General features: G+C 52.2%; 1 protein-coding gene across 2 annotated transcripts in view; it reads right to left on the minus strand.

Moving 5' to 3' along the window:
• Window positions 1-20,583, minus strand: part of Tbc1d16 (TBC1 domain family member 16) — an 80,095-nt gene that overhangs the window by 46,182 nt on the left and 13,330 nt on the right. For both annotated transcript variants that reach the window (XM_006990283.4, XM_006990282.4), the window contains exons 2-3: window positions 17,850-18,085; window positions 16,050-16,650 (exon numbers count right to left, since the gene is read on the minus strand). In XM_006990283.4, the coding sequence (XP_006990345.1) occupies window positions 16,050-16,650; window positions 17,850-18,027 (779 nt within the window). In that variant the 5' untranslated portion in view covers window positions 18,028-18,085. The remainder of the gene's footprint in view (window positions 1-16,049; window positions 16,651-17,849; window positions 18,086-20,583) is intronic.

Below are 20,583 nucleotides of genomic sequence, written 5' to 3' on the forward strand. Positions count from 1 at the left end.
CGCCCATAAAGTCTCACCAACACGGCTACCTAAATATGACCTGAACACCAAGAGACAGGCTAATGTGGAAGGGGAAAGCCCATGAGGCTTCAACCCTACACAAAGAATTTACAGGTAACTAAGGAAAGCTGAGATCAGGAGAAACAGTCTTCTCCGGGGAAGGACACACTGACTGGTTACCCACACCAAATGGCCAGCCCTGAAAACATACATACAAGCAACATCATACAGACTTAGCTGGTTGTATTTATATGTTCAGGAAGAAACACACATACAATTAAAGAAAAAAAGGTTATGAATTTGAATGGGGGGTAACATGGGAAGTTTTGAAGGGGGGAAAGAGAAGAGAGAAATGAGGTAATTATGATCTTAAATAAAAAAGCAATGACCCACACAAGCATTCCCCACTGACATTAGAGAAAGGTGCTAAGGTGGGCAAAGGAGTCTTTCCAACACATGGCGCTGGGGCCACTGCACAGCCTGAACACAAACCTTACACCTTACACCCAAGTTAACTCACGGGGGCCACAGACACAAAACTGCAAAGCACGGAAACGTCTGAATGGTCTCCAGTCCCCTGCCAGACCAGGGGTTCTAGACTCGGCATCAACAGTGTGAGCCACAGAAGCAACACTGATGAAGCCACACATATTCAACAAAGCCTAGTCTCTAAAGCTTTAAGATGACTGAAATTCAACAGAGTAAAACAAACGTCAATAGAACATAAGCACTTTGGTACAAATGGACGTTTTGACAAAGAGAATGTACAGACGGCAAATAAACATGCAAAGATGGACTCGCCCAGTCATCCATGAGAGGAGACTGCAGGCATCCTAGGGCGCCGCCACACCAGTCCAGATGCGTTCAAAAAAGCAGGCAAAGCCAGGTGTCCTAGCCTGTGCCTGTAGTCCCAATGGCTACTCAAGAGGCCGAAGCAGGATTGCTCGAGTCCACAAGTTCAAGACCAGCCTGGGCAACACAAAGGGATGGTGGGGATTCAAAAAACTGCATCTTGAGTGTTCTACCCTAACCAGGGCATCTGCATCACCTCCCCCAAGCCTCAGGGAACATCACAGATGAGGTGTCAGAGGAGTGTAAGAGCCGGAGGGGCGTGAGGAGTGCAGTGAAATGCTCTCTCTGGAACTCACAGCAGTGGTGCTTCCCTGCACCAGACCTGCACAAGATGGGCCCTGTCAGCATTTCATCACGAACAGAGGAAGGCCTCATGAGGACCACCCCCAGGAGCTCTGGGTAGTAAATGGTTGCTGGGGATGGATGGGGAGAGATTTTCTTCAGCGATGGAGCCACTGATGGAGCCCATGCTCCGGAAAATAACCTCCCACCCCCCACAGGATTTACTCACATAAGCCGCTCTAATTAAACTCAGTGGGTCACAAAAAGCCATTTGGGTGGTTGGGGCTAGTTGAGAGGAAAAGGGGAGTCAGAGGGAAGAGGATGAGAGAAGATTATGGATAAATATGATCATCACGTAAGAGCTGGAGACACGGCTTGGCAGTTAGGAATGCATGCTGCTCTTCCAAAGGGCCTAGGTTCTGTTCCCTGTACGCTTGGCAGGCAGTTCACAGCCATCTGTAACTCCAGCTCTAGGGTATCTGAAGCCTCTGGCCTCCACAAGCATTGCACTCACAAGTGCATGAGCACGCGTGTGCGTGCACACACACACACACACACAATTTTAAAATAAAAATAATAATACATCTTTTGAAAAAGAAAAATTAAAAATATACCCTATTCATGTACAAAATTGTCAAAAATAACAAATAATAAAACTGGCTCATTCATGGATTGTTGGAGAAAATATAAATAACACAGTCACTCTGGAAAACAGTTTGGCAATTTCTTATAAAACTGAAATAGATTCAACCACCTTGCTGCCCAACAGACCCACTCCTGGGAATTTATAGAGAATGAAAACCTTCAGACAAAACCTGTATATGAGCATTCATAAAGGTTTTGTTTGTAACAGCCCCAAGCTGGAAGCAGTCCACCAATGTCCTGCAGTGGGTGTGGTCACACAATGGCTGTCACACCCATACTGTGAGACATACTGGCAACAAAACGGGATGTCTTACATGCGTCTCAACTCGGGGGTGCTTAGATGGGGAAGGGAGTGGATTGAAGGACAGAGACAAGGAGCTGGGCAAACTCCACAGAGATGTCCTCACAGTGCCTGTGCTCTGCATCATGACATGCTGGGGATATGACACACTCACAATCACACACACACTCTTTCTCACACACACCCACACACATACATACAGTCACACACACTGTCACACACAGTCTCACACACACTCAGTCTCTCTCACACAGGGCACACTCTCTCTCACACTCACAGTCACACATAAACATAGAGTCACACGGTCTCACACATACATAGTCTCTCACAGACACACACACACACACACACAGGATTTACAGATTTACAGAGACTGTGCCTATAGCCATGGGACACCCACAGACCAGCCCGGTCTCCTTTACTGAACGGAGCCCTGTAAGGGTATATGCAGAACGCCACCGTCCGGGATGTGACAAAGGGCACCCGTTCTGCTTCTGCCTGGCAGTGTCTGGCCTAGACCAGGGATCAGCACTCTCCCGTCTGGGCAAAGTCCAGGCTGCTGCCTGTCTGTGCAGCCCAGGAACCAGGCTATCATTCTTTCTCCCTCCCTTTGGTGTGGTGTGTGTGTGTGTGTGTGTGTGTGTGTGTGTGTGTGTGTGTGCACATTCAGCGGCCAGAGGACAACTTGCCGGACGGAGTCAGCCCTTCACCATGCAGGTCCTGGGATCAAGCGGGGGTCACTGGTTTGGGCAGCAGGAGTCCATCTCACTGCTTCTGACTCTTCTTTTGTTTGGGACAGGACTCACCATGTGGCCCGTTCGGCCCCCACTTCAATACCTTCTTCTTTTGGCCTCTTGAGTGTGGGACTGCAGGTGTGCCACACGCCTGATTCTAAAGTACAATTTTTTAAATTAATAAACTTCTTCCCCCGCTCCTATACACACTTCCTGCTTGCTTGCTTGTTTGTGACAAGGTCTCACCGTAGCCCATGCTGGCCTCTAACTTGCTATGTAGCCAAGGATGACCTTGAACTTCCGATCCTCCGGTCCTGAATGCTGGGATTTATAGGCATGTCTCACTACATCTGGTTTATAAAGTGCTGGAAATTAAACCCTGGGGTTTCATGAATATATCACCAATCTAAATATTTTTAGATTTTGTTTTGTTTGTTTGCTTTGAGACAGGATCTCATTACTGCTCTGGCTGTCCTGGAATTGGCTATGTAGACCAGGCTAGCCTTGAACTCACAGAGAGCCACCTGCTTCTGCCTTTTGAGTACTGGGATTAGAGTCATGCACCACACCCCACTTAAGTCCAAATATTTAAAATGTTGAAAAAAACTCAAAAGAATATTTCATAGCTTACAAAAATCATACAAAACTCACACCTTAGTGTCTGTGTGACGCTCACAGAGGGCACATTTGCATATTTTGGGTGGAAGTTTTCACCACACAAGGTGGCACTCAGAAATGGCAGCAGTGCCCATCTGGCACACAACGTATGAAATGCCAGCTTCTCGGCCCAACCGCCAGCCCCTGGGACAGGAAGTGCTACTTCCAGTCAGTTCCCACTGTGAGAGGCTGGGAGGAAAACAAGCCCACGTGACAACAGAGAGCCCCCTCCCCAGCATCAAAGATTCCCCCAAACTTCCGAAACAGGCACGGGTCCTTTTATCTTTTCCTCTGAAACAAGGTTCCTCTGTGCAGCCAGGCTGGCCTCCGACTCACAGCAGTCTCTGGCCTCCGTCTTCCCGGGGCTAGGATTACAGGTGTGAGCCACTATGCCCGGCACTTTATCATTTCAAAAAATTTTCTTTTCCTTCTATGTTTATCGGTTTTATTTTGACTGCATGTCTGCCTGGGCACTGCTTAAGTGTGCCTGGTGCCCATGGAGGCCAGAAGAGGACACTGGATCCCCTGGAACTGGAGTTTCGGATGGCTGTGAATCCAAATGTGGGTGCTGGGATTAACCACTAAGCCATGCGTCCAGACACCCTGTTGCCATTTTTAAAGCTAATTAATAAGACTTTTCTCAGGCCCCAGTCACTTCTGGGAACTCAGAACAAGGTCCACTTGGCTGGCGCGCGCGCGCGCGCGCGCGCACACACACACACACACACACACACACACACACACACACACACGACTGAGCCCATGAATAAACACTGTGGCACGCATTGGAGGTCAGAGGTCAACTGTCAGGAGTCAGTTCTCAACTCGGAAGGTTCAGTCAGGATCTCCTTTTGCCCTGCTCCACCTAATCCAGGCTGGCTGGCCTATGAGTTTCCAGGGGGACCTTCCCGCCTCTGCCTTCCACACGCTGAGGGAACACTGGGATTACAGATGTGCACCACTACATCTGGCTTTTTATGTGGATTCTGGGATGGACGCTGGGTTGTCAGGGCTGCCCGGCGAGCACCTCTACCTGCTGAGTCACCTCCTCAGCGCCTTTTAAAGTTCAGAGCTAGTGTCTGGCCAGTAACTCGAGCCAGTGACCTTTTTGAGTGACCTTCTCCACAACTGGACAAGAACAGGATCTCCAGTTTTGTCCTAGCCATTGACACTGATGCCCACGGAGCACGGGAAAGGTTGAACGGTATTCAAATCCCTGTCCACCCGAAACCTCCCTGGTAGCCTTCCGAGACGGCGGTGTCCAGCAGGTGCAGTCAGGTTCAGCTCAGGGTGCGCTGACTGGGGAGGCTCTGATCTAACGCCTTTATCAGAAGAGGATGCACACAGTCAGGGCAGGGTCACGTGGAGACAAAGGCTGAGGCTGGAGCCCCAGGAACTAGACAGACGGGCTCCACCCTTGCAGTCACTTTGACCTTGGAGCTCTGTCCATCAGACCGTGAAAGGATTGTCTTTCTCTTGTCTTAAAGTGGCTGGCGTATGGCTCTTTGTCATGACGGCCCTGGGACACCAAACTCTTGAGCAGATGACTGCAGGCTGTTGGGCATATTAAAGGTGCTACCTGTAAGCCTGGTCACCATGGCAACAGTGAGTACCTGCCCACTGTGCTGGGCCTCACTGCCCAGGGCTCTGCATGTACCATACACCCTCACCAAGGCTCCAGTTCACAGGGGGAGACTGAGGCTAGGTGAGAACCTTGCTGAAGTCACACTGGGTATTGTGGATGAAGTGTAGGTCACACCTGGGTATCTGGCTACAAAATGTACCAGGCTGCAGCTCTGCTGGATCCCTGGGCCCCAGTCCATGGCTCCTCCCATTGTCATGTGTAAGCCAAGCACATGTGCACAGTGGCACATGGAAGGGCTGGGCACTGTTGAGACCCAATCCAGATTCCTTGGCAATGCCTCCGAGTTCCTGGAGTGGGTGGCAGCCAAAGCCTGCTAATGAGCAGGAAGCTGAGGGGCAGCCAGCTACGGAGGGCATCCTCTGCTTCCTGGCCCATCAGTGGGACCTCCCTGGCTGTTTCTAGACATCCCCAGGGGTCTCCCGGCCGGTCCACGGCACTCGGACCTGCTGCTCTCCTCCCTGCAGCTCCTGGGGGACCCCCGAATGGCTACCCTCCAAGCAGGAGGTGCAGGTGGGGACAGCCACCTCGACTGGAGGCGGGTTGGGGAGGGATAGCCTCTGCAAGGAGCCTGCCAAGTGCTACAGAAACATACGGCGAGATGAGTCTGACGGCAGCACAGAACAGATTGCGGAGTGTCGAGCGAGGGGATGTTTTAAAGAAATAAATCTCAGCTCCGGGCTGCAGAAGCGCAAACAAGCCCAAACAACAGCTCCCAGAAGCAGCAGCCTCCTGCGCCAGGCTGCTGAAGGGGTGTGTGGGTCTTCCCAGGGTTTTCCGAAAGGCGGGGTGGCAGGCACCTCAAACACCTGGAATGGCCCACAGCAGGGCTCAGAAAGATCCATCCTTTCCAGGTGTCTCTCAAGGGTCCTGGCTGCTACCTTCTCTCGGCCTCTGTAGGAGTCTGCCTCCCTGACACCAGCAGGGGGCAGCACCCATGGACCGGCCTCCAGCACCTGACCCCATCCCGTTCCTCCCTGGTCCTGAGACTGAATGACCTCCTAGACCCCCTCTTGCCGCCAGGCCCCGCCCCTCACCCTGACATCTCGCCAGTCCTCTCCTGCCGCTGACCCTTTGTTCCCCTCTGGGTCTTCTCAGAACACTGTCATGGGCTGGGCAGCTTCTGAGGGGGGACGGAAGGGCAGGGTGGGGCGGGGGCTGGCCAAGGCCGTTCCTGTGGTGTCCCTCCTCCCTTGCTCCCCTCGGGAGGATGCCCACTTGTCCTTGGGCATGCCTCCCCGTGCACGATGGTCGCACAGAAAGATCAACCAGTCATTGAGCAAGCAACGGGTGCATGTCACATCCTGCCACCTGGAGCAGGGCTGGAGAGGCGGGTGGGAACCAGGAACCTCTGTGGCAGCACCCAGGCACCCACACTTCTAGGCTCAACCTTGCTAATTATAGAACCTTCTTGGATCCTTGGATCTCTCTCAGGGCTCTTCACTTGTGTATTCTACACATGTGGGAGAAGCAGAGGCCATCGTGCCAACCATGCGCGGTAATGTCATTAATAATTCAGCCTCTGAGCTGATCCCTTGTCACAGAGACCCATTTCCTCCCAGAGGCAAAAGCACTTACTTACACCATTTATTCCACCCTGTTTGCCCTTCAAGGTGGGCTGAGCCCTCTGAGCGTGACACCTGCGCCGACGTCCACCGCAACAGCGGCTCCAGGCTCCGCACATGGTTTCCTGGAAACCTGTCTCTCCAGGAAAGCGGCCACTTCATGGAGGAGGTCCCTTATTGCTTGTTCATGATGCTGCTGTCCTTTTCCCTTTTTTCCAACAGAGAGTCTTGTGGGCCTGTTCTGTGATGGGAGGGTAAGTCCAACTCCAGGGCCTACTCTTGCCCCCAGAGGCCTGTCTAGACCTGTGTCTAGTCACACATGTGGCCATTAGAAGTTAAACCTGATAAACATTAATAAAACAAAAAGTTCCAGTTGAAGACCACTGGGTTGCATGATGTTAGGGTGGCGCCCTGGGGACCAGTCCTCATCCTTATCCCTGAAGCAGCTACAAGGAGATTCACGGGGTTTTCAAGACCCTGTGGACAGGAGCCAGAGAGGCCCAGCAGTGACAAGCACTTACTGCTCTTCCAAAGGACCCGAGTTTGGTCCAGCACCGACATCAGGCGGTTCATAACCCATCTGTAACTCTCATGCCCTCTTCTGGTCTCCAAGGGCACCTACATGCCCACAGCAAACACACACACACACACACACACACACACACACACACACACACACACACAGTCTAAATTAAGATCCTACAGACAAGCCAAGTGTGATGATGAACCCCTGCAATCCCAGTACAGGAGATGAAGAGACAGGAGGGTCAGAAGTTCAAGGCCAGTCTGCACAAACGAGACTCAGAAAAACAAAACAAAAAGAAACGATGGGACAAGGACCCGAGTTTGATGCCCAGCACCCATTTAAAAAGTTGGGAACCTTAACTTCAGCCCGGACAAGACCAGGGCAGGAGGACCCTGGGGCTTGCAGGATAGCCTGTCTGGCTGAATGAGATAGTTCCCAGTTCAGTGAGAGACGCTGTCTCAAATAACTGAGGTGGCCTCCATACGCATGCATGTGTACCCCACATAGGTACACCCACACACAACTTTCTTACCAATGAATCACCTACACAGGAAACCATTTCTGAAGTCTCCTGTAAAAAAACAAATAAAACCCCTCCTACATGCCCCCTCCAGGGGCAAAGAGTCTTCCACCTGTGGGTGGCTGAGGCTTCAGCAGGAAAGAGAGTGTGTCCCAGCTGGAAGGAACGAGACCAGAACACAGGGAGGCTGCTTGGGATGGAAATGCCCAGAAACATCAGAGAAGGGGGGGGGGCGGCAGGTGGACCTTCCACAGCACCCCTGCGCAAGCTCTCACCCACCTGAGGCTGAGCCAGACTCGCCTGGGCCCCGGGTAAGCCAGCAGGGACACAGAGCCACAGGAAGAGGCTGCCATCCTGCAGGGGACTCAAGGACTGAAGCCACCACATCTGTCTCTCACCTAAACACCACTCCTTCCCTGGGGCCGGCACCCTGGGAATATGTACCAAGAAAAACCGAAGGACCTATTGAGAGAGAACGTGGCTGTCATTGTCCCTAGAGAGAAGACTCAGATGCGATCCTGGGACCTAAAAGTGGCAGGCCATCAGCATCTGGCGACACTGTCAGAAGGCTGGGCTGTTTTCTATATTAAAATTTTTTTTAGATTTTATTTTTATGTATGTCTTGCCTGTATGTATGTATGTATGTGCACCAAACACGTTTGGTGCTCTTGGAGGTCAGAAGATCGCGTTAGACGCCCTGGAACTGGAGTTAGATGACTGTGAACCACCATGTGGATAGTGGAAACTGAATTCTGTTCCTCTGCAAGAGTGCTCCTAACTGCTGAGCCATCTCCAGCCTCTAGGTTATCTGTTTGTTTTGAAACAAGGTCTCACATGTATCTCTGGTTTTCCTGGAACCCTATGTAGGTCAGGCTGGCCTCTGAACTCACAGAGATCTGCCTAGTGCTGTCTCCAAGTGCTGTATGTGTGCTCCATCACACTTGGCTTAGGGCTACCTATTTTTTAAAATTTGGTTTTCTTTCTAAGATTAATATAATCACAAAATAAGGCGTGTAAAAAAAAAACTGCCTCATAACTGCCCTGTACTTACACAATGGCCTACTTTGTCCTGACCTGGCTATCCAATACGGTGGCCACTAACCACAGGTGCCATTTGAATCAATACTACTCAATACATATAACTAAATGCTCAGCTGCTAGAATGCTTGTCTCATTTGCAGGAAGCCCTGGGTTCCATCCCTAACACCCGATACATAGGCAGAGTAGAAACGACGCTGCTGTAATCCCAGGAGGCTGAAGCAGGTTTGGGACTCTAAGGTCATCCTCGACTAGTGAGTTCAAAGTGAGCCTGGCCTACATGAGACCCAACTCTAAATAAATTAAATAAATAGATAAGGGTTCTTGGCCGGATATGCCCTCTTTCGGAGGTTCACAGGCTTGTGGCATGAAACAGCGCTGCTGGCCAGCACTGATCTCAACTGTTCTCCATGGCTGGAGTCCTGGAGACACACTGAACAGGCCCACTGATGTCTCAGCCATGGCACCAGTCAAACCTTGTGCCTTCCGGTGTGCAAGTATGTGTATGTGTTTGCACACGTATGTGAAGCCAGGGCTCACCCTTGGGTGTCATGTGAATGGCTGTTCTCCCTACATGTCTGTGCACCACTTCAGGATCTGGTACCCATGGGGGCGGGGGCGGGGGGGGGGGATGGGGCAGAAGAGTTCATTGGCTCCCCTGAAACTGAGTTACAGATGGTTGTGAACCACCATCGTGAGAATTGAACCCCAGACCTCCAAAAAAGTGACCAACTGGTGCTCTTAACGACGGAGCCTTTGCTGCAGAACCACCCTGCTTTGGTGGTTGTTGTTTGGTTGTTTAGTTTTGATTTAGTTTTAGACAGGGTCTCTGGCTGGCCAGTGAGCCCCCAGGAATCCTCCCAACTCTGCCTTGTGAGTGCTGGGATCACAGGCACATGCCCTCACATGGCTCTGTACATGGTGCTGGGGCTGAGCTCGGGCCCCCCCGTGCTTGTGACTGATCGTCCATCACCTCCATCCCACCGTTTTTGAGTTGCTGGGAATCTCCATGCAGCATCACAGGCCACCCCAATGTGGTTGATTATGTGAGATATTGTGCACCCTAATAAACTTGCCTGAGGATCAGAGGACAGAGCCAGCCACTAGATTAGATATAGAGGTCAGGTAGTGGTGGCATACACCCTTAATCCTATCACTTGGGAAGCAGAGATCTGTCTGGATCTCTGTGTGTTCAAAGCCACACTGGAAACAGAGCCAGGCAGTAGTGGCACACACTTTTTTAATCCCAGTACTGGGGAGCACACACATCTTTAATCCCAGGAAACAGAGAAAGGCATATAAGGCATGAGGGAACAGGAACTCACTCTCTTTAGGCTGAGGAGTTTGTAGAGGTAAGAACTAGTGGCTGGCTGTTCTGCTTCTCTGATCTTTCAGCTTTTACCCTGATATCTGGCTCTGGGTTTTTTATTAAAAGACCATCTAAGATTCGAATAACAGTTGATTCTTTTGCTTCATGCTGCAGGGCTGGGAGAAGTGGGGAGGGTGTCACAGACCCTGTGGGATGCAGACGACAGTTAGGAGCACTCACTAGTGGGGTCAGCCCATGGTCCGACTCCCGAAGCTAGGGCCCGGGTGTTTGCTCCTTCTCTCCGGCAGGTATGTGGGCCCCTTCCTTGTTTCCTTAGACATCTATGTGTACTTTTCTCTTTCTCAAACTTGGGTTGTTTCTTAGGACACTTTCCATACAGGGCATTTGGACCTGGACAGAGCAAGCTGAGTGTCTGTGGTTACTCTCCATTCTCAGTGCAAGGCCAGCTCACACGAGCTAGCCACAAGCTCACACGAGCTAGCCACAAGCTCACAGGAGCTAGCCACACGCTCACAGGAGCTAGCCACAAGCTCACACGAGCTAGCCACATGCTCACAGGAGCTAGCCACATGCTCACACAAGCTAACCACATGTTCACACGAGCTAGCCACAAGCTCACACAAGCCAGCCACAAGCTCACACGAGCTAGCCACAAGCTCACACGAGCTAGCCACATGCTCACAGGAGCTAGCCACACGCTCACAGGAGCTAGCCACACGCTCACACAAGCCAGCCACACGCTCGCACCAGCTGGCTCTGCAGACTGGACCGATTCCTCTAGGGAGTAAAAGGTGGCACGATGTCCACTGACCGCAGAGTCATCTTCCACACCATCAGGGCTGGGGTTGTGTTTCTTGACACCTTGGAAGGGACAGAAGGGTAGGGGGAGACTAAGGCCACCCGAACCCAAGCCCTGTGAGCCAAGTCCCAGGCACCCACTCTCAAGAAGGCCCTGAATCAACAGGTTATGGGTTCCAGGCTATCACTGTGACATGGGAGGGGAATCAAGGGGGAGACCTCAGGGCTTGGTACGTGGCTGGGCTTTCTGAGAAACCGGCCCTACCTGGCTATATGCCAGAGGCAGAAGATAAATGTAGACAGCCCAAGGGATCCTGACATGCTTTTAACCACTTGGGATTTCGGCCAGCTTCCCACCAAGTAATGCAATGGAGAGGGACATGACGCTGCCATGCCAGTCTGTCTTCCTCCTGGTCCATCCTATGCCAGGTACTCTGTCCGCACAGGTTATTCTTCAGTTCTGCCACCAGAGGGCACCCGTGAGCCAGATTACCTACCCTGCCCTGGCCTGGCCTCCCAGGGACTCAATTCCCTTGATTCCAGGGGCAGAACAAGAGGGTGCACTCAGGTCCCAGGAGCTGAGTTCCTGCCCGGTACCCAGGGCTCTGGATCTCATCCCCGACACTCTCTCTGCCCAGTACACAAGACCCGCTCTCCCACTGGGCCCCTCCACAGCTAAGGTTCTCAAGGCTGCTGCAAATACAAACTCCTTGGGGAGTTCAATATATAACGATGAACTGGACCTGGAGGCCCAGGCCTGTCATCCCAGCTACTCGGGAGCTGAGGCACGAGGATAATAAGTTCAAGGCTTGCCTGAACTACAGTGTGAGTTCAAAGTCAGGCTGGACCACTTAGCAAGAACTTATCTGAAAAAGTAAAAAAGAGTCTGAGGATGTATCTCAGTGGTGAGATGGCCCTGAGTTCAACCCTCTGTGCTGCAAAAATGGGCCAAGGGCTGGGGGTGTAGCTCAGACGATAGAGTGCCTGCTAGCATGCACGAGGCCCTGGACTGGATCCCTAGCACAGAATAAACCCGGCATGGTCAGCACACAGTCATAATGCCAGCATTCGGAACGCAAGAGGATCAGAAGTCAAGGTTATCCTTAGCTACGCTCAAGGCCAGCCTGGGCTACATGAGACTGTCTCAGTAAACAAAACATGATGTTCAGAGACCTCCCCGTAGAACCAAGGATTAAATTGTCTGGGTGAGGCTAGGGCATCAGGGGACTCCCAGGCTGGGCATGCTGGTCCTCAGAGCTCCTAGAACCGATCAGAGGAACCAACATGGCACTGGACACAAGGAATAAAACAAACTGTGCTGGGAAACACAGATCCCGGGGCCCAACCACTTCCAGAATCTTCTGCTCAAACAAAAGCTCCCATCATGCTCAGCAGCGGCTCACAGGTTGGGGTTGGGAAGCCACACCCTCAGCTGTGCTGTGCAGGAGAAATCTTTAAAAGGCGGGGCCTAGCACACGGGGGCGTGTCCTGAGAAAGAATGACCATAGTTCTCTCCGGACCTCTGGAGGATTTGTTATGAAAAAGCTAGCCAGCCCCTCTCTGTGAGCTGGCCTCCTATCTTTAAGGACCACTTTAGTATCACATGACTGAACCAGCAGGGCCTCACTAGAGACCAGAGATGGACCTGCAGCTCCTCCACCAGGCTTGGGCTTTCGACCTCTAAAATGGTGACTTACATCCGCCTTTTATTTGTATTGACTATTTTATGAATGCTTTGCCTGCAATGTATATATGTGTACCATGTCTGTGCCTGGCACTCACAGAGGTTTAAAAAGGTCACCGGATTGCCTGGAGCTGGAGTTGTGGATGGTTGTGAGCCACCATATGGGTGCTGGGAACTGAATCTGGCCCTTTGTGAGAGTAACAAGCACCTTAACCGCTGAGCCACCTCTCCAGCCCATTTTTAAATGTGTGTATTTATTTACATTGAAAATAAATGAGAGAGGGAGAGAGTGTGCACGCCAGAGGCCAGAGGACAACTTTGGAGAGTTCTCTCCTTCCACCACGTAGGTTCTGTAGCCTGAACTCAGGTCACCAAGCTTGGCAGTAAGAGCCTTCACCTGTTACGCCATCCCAAAGGCCCCGTCTTCCTTTCTTTATGAGTATTCAGCCTCAGGCATTTTGTTACAGCAACAGAAACTGGACTAACAAAATACACGGACACAGCATGAAGGCCGGGTGTCGCGAACCTACCGGGCGCCACGGCAGACACCAGGGACAGGCAGCGCTAAGGCAGCAGCCACACTGCTAAGGCATGGTGTGCATCATGGGAGGGTAGGGGAGAAGTGAGCACTCCCAGAACCAGCCTCTGTAGGAGGTCAGCACCCAGCCTTGACCTCCCACCAGCCAGCCCGAGGAGGAGTTCTGAGCTGCACCTCACCCCTGGGAGGCAGCTACTGTTCAGGTGCCCAAGACCCCACAGCCAGGAGTAAGGCCAGGGTCTGCGCTGACTTGTGGGTCCAAGGTTACTGCCCACTGCCAGCCACAGGCCAGGCATGTAGCCTGAGGGTGAGATCCAGGCTCCAGAGAGAGGGCACAGAAGATGAAGGTGAGGGGTGGCCCTTCTGCCTGTGGGGAATGGAGGTGGCCCCTCAAAAGCCAGACGTGAGGGCACCCTGGAGCTGAGGCTCACAGTGGTCAGGAGTAGAGAAGGCAAGAAAGGCTTGGGGACACAAGAACCCAGAATTCTGAGAGCCACTGCACTTGAGGGCTCCAGTGAAGACATGAAGTGCATATTATGATCTGTACCTTATAATGGGGAGGCAGGGGCCCCCGGAAGATAAGCTCGTCCCAGGTCCATGCCAAGCAGGGAGCCACAGCTCAGTGACAGACTGTGCCCTGATTCCTGGATCCCAGTTCCTCCCAGGATGGGACAGCTGGACAGAGAGCAGGCTCGGCTCTGTCCGTCCTCAGCCACGGACTGTAGGCTACGGATAAGGCAAGGCCATTGCTATCTCAGCTTGGCACTGGGTGTAGCAACCCTGGAAAGCAACACTGCATTGCTGCTGTGGCACCACCAGGGGGCGCTCCAAAGTCTGCCCAGCACAGGGATTCTGAAGGTTTCTTGGTCAGATCCTGGCTCAGTGAACCTCAGCAGGTCTGGAATGCCCATTAAGGCTGACTGTTTCCTTCTATCAGAATTCTCAAATACCAAGATAAATGTTATCCATCCCTCTTAGGCGTTAGTGGACCATGTCTTATCCAAGAGGTAAAATCAGAGTAGAATCCATCTCGAATTCCTAACCGCTGGAGCCAGCAAAGCACTGTGTCCCTCTGCTCTGCCCTCTGATGACAGGCGCATCACAGCATCTGTCATAATGGTGCTCCAGCCCTGGTGCCGTCTCCATGAGGTTCCAGTCTGGCTGGCTGGTGACCTCCAGCAAGCCACTGACCCGTGAGCCTCCCTCCCTTCCCCCAATATAGGGGGCATCAGCAGGACTTTCTCACAGCGTAGGCATGCATAATCCAGAGCCAACTGCCCCTAACGCCCCCATCCCTACAGCACTGATGTCCACCACAATCCCTGCTCACTCATGAGCTCAGTCATTAACCACTACTCTCAGGCTAGCCCCAACCATCATTTATTATCAGCATTTTATCTAAACCTAATGAGCTGCAGGCCTTGTCTGGGATACAGGAGCCGCTGGAGTCAGCTGTGTTCACCCTTGCGTGTCCTGGGTTTGTGCAGTTACAAGATGCATGCGCCTAGCTCTGAGGACCTGTAACAGTAACAGTAACCTGTAACAGTTTCCTCTGAGACTGAAACATTCCAAGCTCCTTAAACATTCCAAGGCAAACAACTCAAAATAGCTCCAGGAAGTCCCTGAAACTGACCAGATTCACTAGGCCCCCTCCCTGCCAGAGTAAACAGCAAACGCTGAGAATCTGAGACTGACTGAGTAAAGCTGCAAAGACTCAGAGGCCAGACCTGGCAGGAGCGGAAACCAGCCTGGAAGAGGTTTAGACCAACAGAGCCACCTGAGAAGGACGCTCTCCAGCCTCTTGAGCTGCCTGCAGGCTGTGCAGCGCTCCAGGTTCCCATCTTTGTGAGCTGTCACCCAGGCTGGGGTGGGCTTTCGGGGTGCAGCTGTCTTTAAGTTGTTTCTGCTCCTGTAAGTAACCCTTCACCCACATTCCTGTAAGTAACCCCAATAAAACTCACTGGTTCACCAACATGGAGTCTGGTGATATCGGTACTTTGGTCTGTTGTGGGATCCCTATTTGGGGTGAATAGACATGTGTGTTGTGTCTCCCCAGGAAAAGTTTCGTCGAGCAACAGGACTCCAGAACCCTGAAGACAAGCCAGGCAGTGGTGGCGCACACCTTTAATCCCAGCACTGGGGAGACAGAGCCAGGCGGATCTCTGTGAGTTCGAGGCCAGCCTGGTCTACAGAGAGATCCAGGACAGGAACCAAAACTACACAGAGAAACCCTGTCTCAAAAACAAAAACAAACAAACAAAAGAGAACCCTGAAGATACTGGGTGACATGGTGACAGCCCCCCACCTTGGTCAGGAATATTACCGTGGGCTGCAAGGTAAGCCAGTCCTGCCTCCCGACTTCTGAAAGTATAGCATATGTCATTCCGTCCATCATCAGCCAATTAGTCCGGGCACCCCAGCTTCCCATGGAGGTGTGAGTGAATGCCACAAACACTCTTTCGTCAAGCACCCAGGACTGTTTCTACCTCTGCAGCTGGCAATAGGGAGGAACCTCAGCGGGCCAGGCCATGTGTCAGCTGGGCACAGGACACAGTGCGGACAAAAGGGACCAGGCGACAGGGCATGAACTCACGCACAGCACCACACAGGCTCACCAGCATGAGTGTGCCTGGGGGTTGAGACACAGAAAAGTCCTGGCATGAGAACAGAAAAGTCCAAAGATCCTGGGAGTGGGACCTTGGTCAGAGGCCATCATAACCAGGCAGCAGTTCTGGGCGAGTGAGATCATGGAAGAGGAAGAGTCAAGAGGATAGGGACTGGGTAAGATGGACGCAGAGACACACTGTGTATCTTTCTCAGTCACCAAGTGGTGGTCCTAAGCCTGAGCCTGGACCTTGTGGACCGGGCAGGAGGCGTGATAAAGCCCGCACTTACTGCAACCCAGGGCAGATCTCGGCCTCTGAATCAGGAACTCACCTGCCCTCGCTCTCCAGGAATGCAGAGCTGTTCCCCTCCGCAAGGGCCGCACTGATGGGCGAGAGGCAGAATGGTGAAGAGAAGGCGTCAGAGTCAGAGTCGAAGGAGCTATCCCTGCTCACGCCATCAGCCAAAGACAACTCCAGGGAGCCCTCTTCCTCCACGGCCTCAGGCCGTGGCTCCCGGCCATCCTCTGTCCCATCCTGTGAGCTGACTGCAGACAGGATCCCAGAGTCACTGTGGACAGGCTGTGACGTGGGCAGGGGCCCATCCACCTCTGGGCCCTGGGCCGGCTTTTCCCCATCTTCAGATGTAGGGCTGATGTGCACAGTATCCTGGGTGTTCTGGACCACCACCAGGATGTCCTCGTCTTTGGGAATCAGGGGAGGCCTTGGCTCTGTGGGAGAGGGTTGGTAGGGGGCTCCCAGGCTCGTGGTGCGCCGCCGCCGAGGGCGGGGTGCCTTGCGCACGGGGGAGCTCTCGGGGGTGATGTAGCGTAGGGCCTCCTCGTCCTGCCTCTGGATGCGAGAGTTGGGGACCCACGCCAGGATGAGGGTCGCCCCCAGTAGCTCATCTTTCTCCATGTACAGGCACAGGTACCCTGTGGGGAGTTGCAGGGCAGGCAGTCAGGGGGCTGGGCAGGTGGTATCCTAGCTACATGATCAGCTCTAGGAGGAGAGAGGCAGATGGGCGACCCAATCTTACATCATGACAAGAACAGATCCAAGATGGGCATGTGGATAGCCCCTGGGCCTCCTTAGCCATGGCATTCCTGGTTTGTCTTTTTAAACGCAGTTTTTAAGGAAGGGATCACTCTTAAGGTTGTTTGTTCATCCATACCCAGCTCCTTGATGGGGAGAGGGTGGCATCTCCCAACACAGCCCCGGCTGTTCAGAGCTATCCCAATTCGTGGGCTACAACACACCATCCCCAGCTTCCCTGATTCTGTGATTCAAAGCCCTTTATGCAACGGCCAACAATATCAACCACATACATCCCTGGGGACTCAAACTCCAGCCAAATCTCCTTGGCACACTTCTGTGTTTGGCAGAGGTTGGGAAAATCAGCTAGCTGTTCATAACAGTCGCATGAGGAGGAGGCTGTTCCCACACCCTTGTCACAAGCCTTTGGGATAAAGATGAGACCCTGAGACATCCTTGATCGTCTGTCACAACACCACAAATCATGCACAGGACTCCCCAAGGTAGCTGTTGTTTCAGACTCAGGAGTGAGTGAACCCTGCAACTCCTGAACTCAGCCTAAAACTCTACCATGTCCCTAGCCTGCTGGGATGGGGTCTAGTCTCCCTGGGCCAGCTGGGACCTCACCAGAGAGGAGCCCATGTGCACACTCCCAGGAGTGCCTCGACCACGGAGCAGAGCTCATTCTCCTCAAGCCCATTTAAAATGTCTTTACCAAACCTCAGCTCCGCTGCACAAAGGAGTTCTGAAGCTTGCTTTACCAAAGCAAAGATCCCATATTGTCCTAAGATGAGGCCCCTTAAAGTCCAAGGCAACTCCTAGGGTGGCGGGAGGCCACAGTGGGGAGCTGTGTCTCCCAGAACACTGACTGAAGAGAAGGCTCCATTCCTAGAGACCACAAGTGTCTCAAGAATGGCCACAGGTGACACAAAGGTCCAACAGAGTCTAGAAAGTTTCCAGAGTGTTGGTCCTTGATTCCTCAAATTGCAGAGCCCAGGGGAGGGCAAACAAAAAAATGGGAATCCTTGGGAAGCTTCACCTGGTCCCTCAGGCCTTGGGCCTCCCCTCCCTGCCTTGGGGTACCTGACCCTCATCTCACCTGGGTGGTGCTCCCCAGGGCCCTGCAGCCCCTCAGGTGCATGCACACACACATTGTTCTTGGAGTAGATGATCTCTCCATCCAGGATGGAGGGGGACCCAACGCTGCCCCCCGTGGTGAGGGTCAGGAGGTCCGAGGCCTTGGAGGAAGCCCTGCGAAGGAGGCGGCCCAGAGACATGGCTGAGCGCACGTTTCCATTCTCCGCGCACTTCGGCCCAGACAGGGCTCGTCAAGACCTGCAGGGGAGAAGAGAGGAGATGTACCGGAGGTCAAGGTCAAGGACATGTGCTGGATATCAAGCTGCATGCTGCCCAGTACCCTCAGAATTCCAGTGGCTTCTGGATCGCGCTGGCACAAGTTATCACGCAGAGCATGTGGGGCCATGCTGTGCAGCATCCCTGGGCTCAGTCCAACCACAGGCCACCGGCATCTCTCCAGTTTTAAGCCTTACATCTTACATTACTTAGGGAGCTGCATCAGCACCAGGCTTGGCTACCAACAGCCCTCAACTGTTTCTGAAAACCAAAGGGGGTGGGAGAGGAGGAGGGGAAGGAGGAAGAGGAGGAAAATGAAGGAAGAGGAGTTAAAGGAGGAAGAGGAGGAAAGAAAAGGAAGAAGAGGAGAAAGGTACCATTTCTCTGGCCCAGAAACTGCACAAGCCACATAAACAATGTAATACTTTGTAGCAGCCATGTTTGAAAAGAGGAAAAGAAACTATTGAAATTAATAAGTCACAAAATCTCAAATATTTTTAATGAATCACTAAAATGAAAAAACCAGTAATGAGACATTTTACATTCTTCAGATTTTGTGAAGTCTGGTGTGTGCTGCAGCTGTCCCTGCCTGCCACCTGGGGTGCCCAGAGCTACCGTGGCTGTAGCTGTGGCCGTGGCCTCCACAGTGGCTGCAGAGGCATGCACAGATTCCTTCTGTGCCTTTCATCTCCATATTGCTTAGGGAGCTGCATCAGCACCAGGCTTGGCTGCCAACAACCCTCAGCTGCTTCCGAAAACCAAAAACATCCTCACGTGACACTGTTTAGCCACACCGAGGATAATCAAAAGAATGTGCCGGAAGCTTGGGAGGAGATTCCAAAAGCCAGGCTGTGGCTGTGCGATGCATCCGGCTGCTGTTCGCCAAACAAGAACACAGGTTCCCAGCAATCAGAGCAACATGGGAGGAGAAAACACAGACCACAGGGAGGCCTTCCTTCTCCTGTGTGGACTCCTGCTGCTCCCTGCCGGGATGGCTGGGTGTGCCGGCAACCTCCCTCCTGGAATGTTCTGAGAGGCCTGGCTGCTTCTGGACAAGCCAGGGCAAATCTGCTCCACATTAGCCAGGGCCATTTACTCTGGTAAGACAATTCTTATTTTCAAAATGTATTTGCTTTTTGCCTCTTTCATCTAAATTAAACCTGCTGCCTGAAGTCTGTTTTCCATCACACTGGATAGAGGGACCCTCAGTCTGTTTCCAACTATAAAACTCCTTTTCACACTGGGCGAGGTAACATCTGCTTGTAGTTTTTGAATCTGGAAGGCCGAGGTAGGAAGATTATGAGTTCGAGGACAGCCTGGGGCTATATACCACCACCTTGTCAGGGTGGTGGTGGGCAACTCCAAGGCTCGGCAGGTAAAGGCACTTGCTGCCAAGCCTGACGACTTAAGTTGATCCCTGGGACCCACATGGTAGAGAGGATTGACTCCCAAAATTTGTCCTCTGACCTCCACTCACCCACCATTGTATATGCACATGCACATACATAAATGTAATAAAACTTTTTATAAAATGTCTGGGCTAGCCGGGCGGTGATGACACATGCCTTTAATCCCAGCACTCAGGAGGCAGAGCCAGGTGGATCTCTGTGAGTCTGAGGCCAGCCTGGTCTACAGAGAGAGATGCAGGACAGGCACCAAAACTACACAGAGAAACCCTGTCTCGAAAATCGAAAACAAAAAACTAGAAGGGCTGGAGAGATGGCTCAGAGGGTAAGAGCACCGACTGCTCTTCCAGAGGTCCTGAGTTCAATTCCCAGCAACCACATGGAGGTTCACAACCATCTGTAATGAGATCTGGCACCCTCTTCTGTGTACATAATAAATAAATCTTTAAAAAAATGTCTGGGCTAGGATGTCTGAGTGGTAGAACACTTGCCTAGCAAGTACAAATTCTAGTTTGATCTCCAGCACTGGGGAAGAAAAAAAGTCTAAGGAAGTTATGATGGGCTGGGATGTGGCTCAGTGGGTAGATGGGGGTGTGGCTCAGTGGGTAGATGGGGGTGTGGCTCAGTGGGTAGATGGGGGGTGGCTCAGTGGGTAGAGTGCCCACCTAATGTACACAAAGCCCTGGGCTGCATAAACCCTTGTGTGGTGTAGTGCAAGCCTGAAATCCCAGCAATTACTTGGGAGGTGGAGGCAGAAAGATGTGAAGTTCAAGACCAGAGTTTAAGGCTAACCCGGGATATGTGAGACCATGTCTCCAAAACAGGAAAAGAGGAAGAGGAGGAGCAAGAGATGGAGGGAGGAAGGAAGTTATGGAAGATATATGAAGAACACATCCCCTTAACTAACATGATCCAAACTATGTTTGCATCTTCTATGTCCAGTCTAAAAATACAGAAATTTCAAAATGTAAAACCCACCCACCGGAACATTATCTTTCTTTTGGTTATATTACAAGCTCACTTCCCTGGTGTTGTGGGTTGAACACACGCTTGAGTTTTGTGTGTTATGATCCT

Source organism: Peromyscus maniculatus, chromosome 8 (assembly GCF_049852395.1).
Source record: "Peromyscus maniculatus bairdii isolate BWxNUB_F1_BW_parent chromosome 8, HU_Pman_BW_mat_3.1, whole genome shotgun sequence".
NCBI lineage: Eukaryota > Metazoa > Chordata > Mammalia > Rodentia > Cricetidae > Peromyscus > Peromyscus maniculatus.